We start from the raw sequence: 12,386 nt of genomic DNA on the forward strand, positions 1-12,386 counted from the left end.
TAGCCACCTACAACCAAAACAGAGCCACATCCAGGCATATAATAATCAAGATCCCAGAAATTCAATATAAGTACAGAATATTAAAAGCTCTTAGAGACAAGAAACAGATAACCTATAAAGGAAGACCCATCAGAATAACAGAAGACTTCTCGACACAAACCATCAAGTCAAGAAGAGCCTGGAACAGAATATTCTAAGCCCTGAAAGAAAATAACCTCCAACCCAGATTGATATACCCTGATAAACTGTCTCTAGAAATTAACGGAGAAACAAGATACTTCCAAGACAAAGAGGAACTTGGGAAATTTGCCACCACCAATCCAACTCTACAAAGAATACTGCAGGGCATTCTAGAGAGAGAGAAAAGTACTAGAATTCCAGAAACAGTGGCAGAGAAGCCTCAATGAATGGAGCAGAAAACAGAATGAAGGAGATAAGCAGACGACTGATGATAAAAAAGAGCATAACAGGAACAAGGCAGAGAAGATTAGTTATAATCTCTAATATAGATGGCCTTGATACACTAAATTAAAAAAAAACACACACACACACATGGAGTAGATCAGGAGCAGGGTCCACCAAGATGCTATTTATAGGAAATATAATTAACATGAAAAAGAGTTCATGGACTGAAAATCAAATATGAGAAAACAATTCTCTATGTGACAGAGGACCAGAGAGTAATAGCAGCAACTAGACAAGTATTTGTGGATAGGTTGGAAAGATAGGCTTTTATAGATAAAGTAATACAATTAAAGATCAAGTTCAGGAGAGAGAAGGTTCAGAAACACTTAGGTAAATAGCAAGTTGCCCTCCTCCCCCAATTTAAAACCAAGAGTCTTGGTGAGACCAAAAATGTACAGTGCAGTACCCTGGGGAAGTGAAAGGGGAGGGAGAGTCTTAAAAAAGACGGCAGAAGATGTTGTTCATAGTGTATCAGGATTTAAATCCCACATTACTCGCACCACTCTGCTTCGATAGCTTTTATTTTTGATAGATTTTATTCTGTCCCAGTTATCTACTTTGCATTAGATTTGAGGGCACAGACAGCTATTCCCAAAATATCAGGATATAGCACAATAATCATTTTTAATTTCCTATTATCTTAATCTGTAGCCCTGTATGACTTACCCTGTTTTATCATGACTGATCTTAGTTAAATCTGGTTTGTTTGATTGCTGTTTGGTATTAACAGATTTTATTCAAAACTGTTATGATAGATATTATCAAGTCTGAGAGTATAAGCAACTACACTAAATATCACAAGACTCTACGATTCACATTCTGGTTTGATAACTGTCTGCTTTTGATGTTTTATACTATATACAAGTTGTGTTTTTATTAATACTGTTATGTACTGATATATTCAATTATACTATGTCTGATGATATAGCCAAATCTATTGAAGATAACAAGAGACAACACAGGAACTATGGTGGAACTCCTTGTACAACAGTCTTATATGTCTTTTTTGTTTCATGTGTTTATAGGAATATGTTTTGTTTTGTCTTGCTTTGTTTTGCTTCTCCTTCTAACACAGAAAGGATAGAAATACATGTTAAGACTCATGCACATGTAGAATCCACAAATAGTTTATTAGAACTGATCTTATGACACATGATGAAATGAACAGATACTTTGAAGAAAAAGAGACACTAAAGTACCCAGCGCCGATCCTGGAGGGTCATAATGTGAAATCCAACAATATTGCTATTCTTTGTTCAGAGTGATATTAGACTACTTGGGTTTGTTCAATCTCAACATAATTGAAGATATGGATAATTGCATATATGTTTAAATGTATAAGATTGAAAACCATACATCTAAGTTTTTGAGGGATAGTTGAACAGAACTGGTTGCAGTCTCACTGTTTGAATTCCTGCTTTATATACTTCACTTTAGTATCTTGAATAACTATTTGTAAGAGGGCAATCTGTAATCATCAACAGTGATTTCTTACTGCTTATTTTTTTTCTTTGAAAGTATGTATTATTTCTACCCATTTTCTGTTTTGTTTAGTCTTTCTTTAAATTTTTTTTTTTTTTAAAGACACTACAGTACCCAGTGCTGATCACGGAGTGCCATTATGTAAAATCCAGCAATACTATTATTCTTTGTTCAGAATAATTTTAGCCTGTTCCAGTTTGTTTAATCCCAACATAAATGAAAATATGGATAACTGCATATATGTTTAAAGTGTATAGGATTGATGACCATATTACTAAGTTTTTGTTGGATAGTTGAACAGAACTGTTTGCAGTCTCACTGTTTGAATTCCCACTTTATATGTTCCACTTTTGTGTCTTGAACAACTATTTGTAAAAGGACAGATGTAAACATTAACTAGTGATTTCTTATTGTTTATTTTTTCTCTGAACTGTATGTATTATTTCTATCCATTTTCTGTTTTATTTTGTCTTTCTTTAAATAAAAATTTTTAAAAAGAAGTGAAAGCCTAAGGCTGGAGTGGATAAATGACCTCCATCAGAAAAAAGAGTGAATTCTCCCTTTGGCTGCTTTTATCTTTTATCTAAGTCTTTAAAGATTTGAAAGATGATTATCCATTGTTGAAGATCATATTTTAATGTCTTAATTTGGTTTACTGATTCAAATGTTAATCACTTCTCAAAACAAACTCTCTCAGAGATATACCCAGAAACCATGCCTTAAAAATGTATATCTCTTAATCCAATTAAATTACACAATAAGTTAACTATCAGAATATTATCTTGGTTCTTTTCTTTTGGAAAGAAACATATTCAGGCAGAGCAGCTCTATTTAGGTTTAAATTTTGGAAGGTGTTTCCATTTCAAAAAACACTGTAAGAATGACCATCTTCTCTCATTCAGTACCATAGTCTCATTACAAATATATTAATCCATCCCATACTGTGAAAAACATTTGGGAATTTTACAATCTTGATTTGCTAACTAATTGTATATTACTTTTAGCTTTTAAATTCCTTTTGTTTTCATTTTCATGAGTTCACATTCTGAGAGTCATTTAATGTGATACTTGAAATCAACTTTTTAGTAAAAATGAATTAAACTTTTCAAAAAACTAAACTATATAAACCATCTAATAGTCATAGGATATCTTTTAGCAGGCACAAAATGAGAACATGTATCATTTTATATTGACTATATAAAGTCTTTTCTTTTAGCTGCTATCATGATTTTTCAATTTATAGTAAGTTTGTTGATTTATTTTGATTTTTAAATAATAAAATTCTTTTGAGAGCACTTACATATTTGCCTGCAACAGTGTTTCTCAATTATGTTTTGCATGCCTTGAAATATATTATGGCTAATTATATTACCTATAAAGTGCAAGCATAATTACTAGTTTTTGAGATGATTGATAAATAAAGACACAAATATTAAGGTTGAAGAGGACACTTGTTCATGGCGATTTTTCCTATAGCTACAGATAGAAAGAACAAATCTTTTAAATACATATATTAAGTTTTTGAATAAACTATTTTCTTCTGAAGAATTAAACTGAAAAATAATTTTATGAATTATGGCTTCTACTGTTATGACAGTAACATAATTTCTATTTATTTTTTATTTCTTTATGATATTCTCAGTTCTCAAAGTTTGAGTCTCCTCAAAATCATATACTCAACAATCATAAACCTGGGACATGGCTTTTCCTTTACCTAGAGCCAAATGCAGCTGTCAATACTGTGTAGCCAACAAATCATGTGATCTGTGCTTTCAAAATAAACATTTTGAGTTACTGTTTCACTCTGTTTGAAGTCTGGTATATGAAGCACACATACACAAAGAATGATTTAATGATTAATGCAAAGGCATTAGCTTCAGAACAGAAAAACGAATTATCTTTTAATTTTTCCTTAACCTTTGATCATGAATTTTAAAGCTTAAAATTCTGTAGTAGTGTTGGTGCATATGGATGGAATGAGAAACAGTCCTGGTATGACACAAGGGATGTATTAATACGGATTAGGAATCACACACCTTTATTGTTATCCATTCCTCCTACTGCATACAGAGTTCCAACTGTAGATTTTCTGGGTTTAGTTCTTGGACTTTGCATTAAAGTTCTTCTTTCTGGCAAGAGATGGTATTTCATTGCTTCCAGAATCAGCTTTTGACATTCCAGATCATTCTTAAATAAGGCATGGTTTTCTAAGTCAGCCAGTATCTGTGAATAAAAAAATGACTGTTAATAATTTTGTTAGAAGAATGAACAAAGTGTATCAGTGGTTAACTTCAGAAATTTAAACTTTTGATGTTTTTATATTGAGAAAAATGCACCATGTGTAAATTTATTCTCTGGAAAAATCAAGGCATACAGTGAAATGTATATCTTCAAAGAGATGTGGAACTGATATTTCTGATTCAATATTATTTATCATTAATAATGACATGAAAGAACAGTAAAAAGTGACTACTAGAGGTAATTTTTCGATTTCTTTTCTTCTTAGCAAATATTATTTATAAATCAATTACAATTACTTATGTTGACTAAACAAGTTTTGAGAAGGAAATTTAAAAAAAAAATAACCTTCAAAAACATAGTTCTTAACAAGCCAAGTATTAGTTACTAATATTCTCAGCTCTTTCAAGCATAATTAAATTCTACTTAAAATTAAAAATAACTAAATGAAAATTTAAATAATTACCCTCATTACGTTTGTTTAAGTATGCAAGCAAACTCAAAGCTGTTTATTGGAAAAAAATAGTTTCCAAAAGTGAAATCTAAGAAGTTTGAAAGCAAAGATCTAGCACCTGAGGGAATAATAAAGTAAGGTCAGCAGTTTGAAAATACTTGGTAACTTGTACTAGAACAAGTTCTAGTCTCTGTAACCTTGAATTTTTGAATTTTGGGCCAGGGTATTTCTAGGTCGCAAAATATCCCTACTGCCACCTCTAAGGTGCTGCAGTTACAGGCATGTACAACAGTGTTGAGCAGCAGTGAATCATTTGTGTACAGATTTCTGTGCACATACAAATATTTTTCTTTTTCTCTTCCTCTGAACTTTATTACATAGTTTTACACTTTTTTCTTTAAATCTTACTATTTTTAAATAGTTTTATTAGTATATGTTTATAGTACATGCATTTTACAGTCATCTTGGGGCACATGTACATGTATGTGCACCATGCAGTATTTCTTTTTTTTTTTTTAAATTCCCATACCTTTTTCTCTTCCCTCCAAACCTCCTCCTTTATTTCCCCTTTCTTCACTTTCATTCTTGTTGATATTATTAATCTTAGTTCATGTTTGAATCATATAATGTTTAGATTCATTGAGCTATTAAGATCCTGTGCAGGGCATATCTGTATTCTAGCTGTTTCTCCATCTCCTAACCATCTCCCTTTGCTCTTGATCCTTTGGACCTCTTTCAATTTGGAGAGATCTTCCTCTTGTCTCTTTCTATTCTTATCATTCTCTTTGTGCTTTGTATTACTCAAATGAGAGACACTATATTTTATTTAAGCTTATGTGTCTGGTTTATTTCACTTGACATTATATTTTCCAGGTGCATCTATTTTCCAAAATAATGTATCAAATTTTCCCTTCTTTATATTCAATTAGTATTCAATTATGGATCAACACCACATTTTCGTTATTCAGTCATCTGCTAATGGGTTTACATGCTGCTTCCAAGAATTAGCTATTCTGAATTGTGCTGCTACAAACTTTGGCATACATGTATCACTGTAGGACAAGGTTTCAAATTTTTTGGAGAAGATATACACTGGTGTGATATAGAATTTCTAATCTGCATTCTTTTCACTAACAATGTAGAAGAGTTTCTTTTTCACCACAGCCATGCCAATATTTATTATTTTTTTATTTCTTTCTGATTGTCATTCTTTCTGGATCAAGATGAAATCTCAGCGCTGTTTTAATTTGCATTTCTTCAATGGCCAGAGATGCTAACAATTATTTCATAAATTAGTTGACCATTTAAATTTTCTCTGTGAATTATCTGTTCACTTCCCTTGCCAATGTTTGACTGACTCTTTAATTTTAGGTGGTACAGTTTTATTTTAAACTTTTTTATATATTCTACATATTAGTCGTTTGTATGATCGATGTTTTTTTTCACATTCTGTAGGTTGACACTTAACTAATTGATTTTTTTGATGTATGGAAGCTTTTTAGTTTTATATAATCCCATAAGTTAATTCTTGCTGTAATTTCTCATGGGAGACCTTACAATATCAAACTCCAAGCTATACTATACAGCAATAGTGATAAAAATGGCATGATATTGGAACAAAAACAGATTTATGGATCAACGAAACAGAATAGAAGTTCCAGAAACATTGCTAGACACACCCACCTATTTGATCTTTGACAAAGAGACCAAAAACATACATTGTTAGAAAGATAGTTTATACAAGTGATGATGGGAAAATTAGATATGTGCTTGCAGAAGATTGAAACTGAAACCATATTTCTAACCATGTGTATCATTTTAAAATTAAAATGGATCAAATATCTAAACATTAAAACAGAAAATCAAATCTACAGGAAGATAAAATGTTTGAAGCACTTTTTATATTTATGGATTCAAACTCACTTTTAGTGACAGGAAAATCTATCATCATAGTAAATTTTTTTTTTTTTTTTTTTGGCATCATGAATCGAATTCAGGACCTTGTGCTTGCCAGGTGGACACCGAAGCTGCTGAGTTATATCTCTGGCCCATATATTAAAATATTAAAAGTAGAATTTAACATTTACTCACTGACCTTCCCTTATATATTGATTACAAAGGATACCACATGTGTACACAATTATTTATTGAACTAATAAACATCTATATGATGCCAAATGACAATAATTAAACACAATAATTTTAATATTAAATTTTACTAAGCCTACCTTAATTACCATTGTAAATACCATAAATGTAAAACACATGTAAAACTACATGAGACGTGGGAATGATAAGAAATTAGGTCTAAGTCTGAATAAGGAGTATAATTATTAATTTTCACATGCTGTGGAATTATGTAAGTGTAGGCAGTTACATAGTTTCTTGGCTCTATTTTTTTCTAATATACTACAACGTTAACTGTATTCCTATTCACTTTTATCCTGAATCAAAAATTTCAATTTTCAATTGAAAATGGGAAGCACTATGATGAATATTTCACAGGACTACTATTTTAACAGTTTAGTAACATTTGTTTTTAATTAAAAAGAATATATTTATTTCTAGCATATATGTCAAAATTTGTTTTTATTTCATTTAAATCTTTTCATTTTTTTACAAAACTTAGCCTTAGCAATGATTAACTTACATGTAGGTATAAATTTATATACATAAATTTGTATATATATGCATATATTATATATGCATATACAAATTTATTCATATATAAAGAGAGGAGAGGATGATACTGTTATGAATTTTTCTTTCCTCCCTCTTTTTTCATATTTTTGGGGAATACTTGGTATTACTTGATAAGTAAAATAATTCATTGCTTTATTTGGAGCACATAGTAGGAATACTCATCCTTATAAGATTAATAAATAAAGACACAAATACTTAAAATATTGTACTGGAAAAATGTAGTATATAAACTTTAATTGGGAGCCTGTGCAAAGGCTTAAGGTTATAAAATCAAATATTTCAAAATTTGGACATATGATTGTATAGCATCATTTATATTAAAATAAATCCATTTGTTATTTCTATTACTTAGATTATTCTTAGCTAATAAAAACATATTAATTTTAACTTATATTTAGTTTTATCTTATTCTTGGTTTGATCACCATGCAAAAATAATGTTAGAACCATAGCAAATATTATCCAGACTTAATTTCTCATTTAAAATATTTTATACTAAAGATGATAGGACTAGTAAATTATAATTTATTTCTGGGTTTAATTTATTGAAATACAAATCTCTTCTGTTGAGTTGAAATTAATATTATCTTATATGGGTGAATCTTATGTTACCTATTAGAAAGTTCTTTGCTGATTTAACAGTTATATTGTGGGGGCTAAATTTAAAGCAATAGATTGTTGCAAATTAATGAGCATTCTCGCACAATATTTCAATTTCTAAGTAAGAAGTTACAATAAATGGGTTTGGAAATATCTCTAAACTACACACAGAGAATCTAATAAGAATTACACAACTGGGTAATCCCACTACTCTAAAGCCTGAGATAAGATGACCCGGTTATGAATTTGAAGCCAGCCTGGGTTAGACAGTGAGTTCAAGGCCAGCCATAGTGAGTCCCTGTTTCAAAAATGCAAAGAGAAAGAAAGAAAAAAAATATTCCTAAATTTTGTCATTTTTTCACATAACAAGATACAAAAGGGTAGAATGCACAAAATGTTTAAATACTGATTAAATCATACAATTTTAAAATGAGAAAATATATACTCAAAAAATAGGCAAATATTGTTTTCCTGTTTATAAAATTTTTCTTGTGACTGAAAAACAAGTATTGCTTACTAAGGCTAAATGGTAAAATTACAACAAAAACTCAAATAGTTTTCATACAAGGCAGTAGTATTGTTTGTTTCTTATGGGATATATGGCTTATTTTATAAAACAGTATACACTTTGATGATAAATCTTATACTTTTTATAAATATATTGCTGTGTGAAATATTTTAAATTGGAATTTTTCTAGCCATTTTGAAAAATTTGATTATTTTAAAAGAAATTAAATTATTCATAAAGATTGTTGCATATTACTGTATATTTTTAAAACTTTTATTTGGAACATTGTGTGCTTTATAGTTACCATGATCTTTGTTCATATTTCATTTACCCTGACAAAGTAACTTAATTTTATTTTGTCCCAAATTCAAGCACAAAATGAAAATAATATAATGGTGAAAATGTTTTTTAAACTTGAGGTATCTTTATATTTTATTTGAGTTTATTTATATTTTATTTGAATTTTATTCTCTTTATGAAACAGATGATAATAAAAATAACACTGCTTTTATATACTTCAGTTTTTAAGGAACCCTAAGCTATTGTGTTAGCATCTTTATTAAATGTATAAAAAATCAATATGTTTTAATGATTGTAAAACACTTGGGGACATACTCTTGTTTATCTGAAAATATTTGTACAATAAGTATCTACAATTAAAATTTATTTTACAATACTAAATACAAGTAATATTTAGGTAGTTTTATTATATTTATATTGCAATTACAAAGTTCATGAAAGTTTTTCAATATCCTTGACATTTGTGTAGTTTTATGCTTAGAAATCCAGAAATACAATCAACTGAACTTTATAAATGAATTACACATTATATTTCAAAATTTATCCAGTTATTTACAAATCCATAATATTTCAGACTAATTTCTTTTCTTGAAGAGGGATCAGAAAAAAAATACTACAATGCAATATAAGGGGCAGTTACCATTAATAATTAGCATTATATAAAACTTTAGGGATTGAATTTTGGGCCAATACATTTAAGTTGAAGAGAGAAATGAGTGACCTTTAATTATTAGAAATCCCTCCCACCCAGAAAATTGGAGATGAAAATTCTCAGGCATCTTCCCTAATCAGATGATACTCTTTGAAGAACTTAATGCATGCAAGACCTCCAAATAGAGAAATATAATACATACAGCTTCCAACAATCATGACACAAGATGGAGATGTGCAAAGTCACTGTGTGACAGTCTGTATTATTCTCCTACTTTAAAGTGATAACTTCTTTCTTTGTTATTATTTAATGCTCAAAGTTAATTAACCTTATTTACAATGACTCTTTTAGTTCCAATGAGGGCTCCCCCACTGACTTGTTTGCATAACAGCCAACTTCTTTCCTATTTACAAAGGTGTCCCTGAGTGTGTGATATGAAGACAATCAGATTTCTTGCACCTTCTAAATGTATTAATTTCATCATGAGGTTCCATTCTCATGGCCCCATTTAACTTTAGTTACCTTACAAACAGTATTTCAAATATTGTAATACTGAACATTAGGATTATACCATGAGACTTGATGGGACACTAAAACTCTTTCATCTTCCTGTGCAAGAATTCAACCCCAGCGTTGACAAAAACATAAGGAACCGACTTTCTTTGCTACTCAGTCTCCTGTGGTCAGTTCCTTATAAAAATTGTTCGTTTTCTGGGTAATTGGATTCAAGCAACAAATTATGGTTTGTTTGTTTCATTGATCGGTTACTTGGATTTATCACAAACACCACATTTGACAAGCAAGGACCAGAAATCTAAAGCTCCTTCATTTCATAGGCTGAAAGGACAACTATATTTGCTTCTGGCAGATCTGTACAGGACATGGCTTTCTGTGTCTATGCTAACTGACAATGAAAACAAAATAAGCGTTGAGTTTAATCCTGAGAGATGAGTCTGTGAAATCACAAAAACAGCATGACTTCAACATGTCCTACAGCAGTTACTTCAAAATTATAGTATAAATACTACAGAATAATCCCAGTGGTTGTAACACACTGAAAGTTTGCTTGAAAATACAGAATCAAAAAACTACAATCATATAAATATACTCTTGTGACTTACGCTGTGAAGGAAATACTAGCACTCTGTGTAGGTACAGAATGTGAATAATAAAGCCTGCTCACTTAATTCATGACATTTTGTATTCTTACAGGGAGTCAATAATAGGCACATTTTGCGAGTAATACTTATAAAGATACTGCAAATTGATTGAATCAGAGAAAGTAAACTGAAAACTTAACTTTTATTGATATTCTACTACATGCTTTAGTGAGGTTAAAAAACACAATTTATATCAGATAGTAAGTGGAAAAAAAGATTTGTGTTATGGTTTACCATAAATAATTTTGATTTAAATATGAAATGGTATTATAGACTTGAAGTTCTAAGTGTCTATTGTTTTATTTCATGTATATTATTTCTGTGTAACAGAAAAATTATAACTATTTATAAAAATTAAAACATTGCAGGATCTCTTTCTACAGTTCATAATAGAAATTGTCTTAGGAATATTATGTTAAAACTTAACACTAGGGGCTGGGGATTTAGCTCCGCGGCATAAGCTCCTGCCTTGCAAGCAGGCAGTTGTGAGTTCGTTCCCTGGTACCGATGAAAATGACAAAAACAAAACAAAACAAAACAAAACAAAACAAAAAAAACTTAACACTAACATAAACCTATAGAGTATGAAGTGAAAAAACAATTAGTTTAAAATGTAAATTCCAAAAATTCATATTTCAATTGTTAATTTTTCCTGATCTTTCCAAAAGGGAGTTCAATGTCAGAGTGAAATTAGAAATCTAAAAAGTTAAAGTTTTAGGGTTATTTTGTAAATGCAACATGTTATAATAATTGTAGGAAAATGACTTTGTAAGAAAAATAATACCTTTATTAAGATATTTTATAACCTATTTAAGCATTCTGGAGAAAAAAATCCTTTCATCTACAGTGACAAAATGTGAAACATCTTTTAAAAATATCATTCTATACACATACAAATGAATTAAATATATATATATATATATATATATATATATATATATATATGTTCTTACATAAATCAAATGTTTCAATTAATATGGTATATAGATCATGACACTTTCCTACATGCAATGTATTCTTTCCTTGGCAAATCAAGCAGCTATTCAATCATTTTGTAAATATGTTCTATCTTTCTATAACCTTGTTTAAGTTTCTTTGTTACTAGAAAATGACTGAAGAGACACAAAATAACCCTGTAGCTGCTGAATAGCACATTATTAAGAATGAAAATACTGGGTATCACTTTCAGACTTATCTGACAAGAAAAACCAGAACAATTTTGACCATCAGACTTTGCTAATCTGAAAAATTAGAATAATTTAGCTATTCATAGATAGAACTTTTGAATTTTTTTAGAGTATTACAGCTACTAGAAATGGCATGAGGTTTTGATTAGTATATTCACAGATATCGATTTGAAAGCATCATTAGTTTTCTATACTTTTCTTAACGTTCTATTGTCTTTTGCATTAACTTTCCCTTGGCTAGGAAAAAAAGACAAAGCAAAGCATTCATGAAAAGAATATTTATTTTAAAGGGTCATTCAAATTTAAAAAAAGTTGTCTCCTTTCTGAATAAAGTATTCAATGTATCAAGAAAATAACTTCTTTGCCTAAAACACTGTTTAGCTATTAATAGAATTTTTTTATTATGATTGTGATTCTTTGTACTAATATGTACATATAGAAGTGACTTTTACATTGAACATACACCTTTGCTCATAAGTAAACAAAATGAAATACATGAATTCATTTTTTTCTGTATGACCTAATCTTAGTAATAAAAGTGACACACTCTAACTGTATAGTAAATATATTATGATTAAGGAAATATAAAATAGCACACTTCTATATTGCAGTACATTCCTGCATCGTAGGTTGCCAGA

The 12,386-nt window shown here is 29.7% G+C and overlaps 1 protein-coding gene across 2 annotated transcripts in view; it reads right to left on the reverse strand.

Moving 5' to 3' along the window:
* Nucleotides 1-12,386, reverse strand: part of Klhl1 (kelch like family member 1) — a 382,405-nt gene that overhangs the window by 123,992 nt on the left and 246,027 nt on the right. For both annotated transcript variants that reach the window (XM_063246827.1, XM_063246826.1), the window contains exon 6: nucleotides 3,984-4,170. In XM_063246827.1, coding sequence (XP_063102897.1) covers nucleotides 3,984-4,170 — 187 coding nt within the window. The remainder of the gene's footprint in view (nucleotides 1-3,983; nucleotides 4,171-12,386) is intronic.

This window comes from Cavia porcellus, unplaced genomic scaffold, assembly GCF_034190915.1.
Source record: "Cavia porcellus strain 051 isolate PalLab524CR breed Dunkin Hartley unplaced genomic scaffold, mCavPor4.1 scaffold_4, whole genome shotgun sequence".
NCBI lineage: Eukaryota > Metazoa > Chordata > Mammalia > Rodentia > Caviidae > Cavia > Cavia porcellus.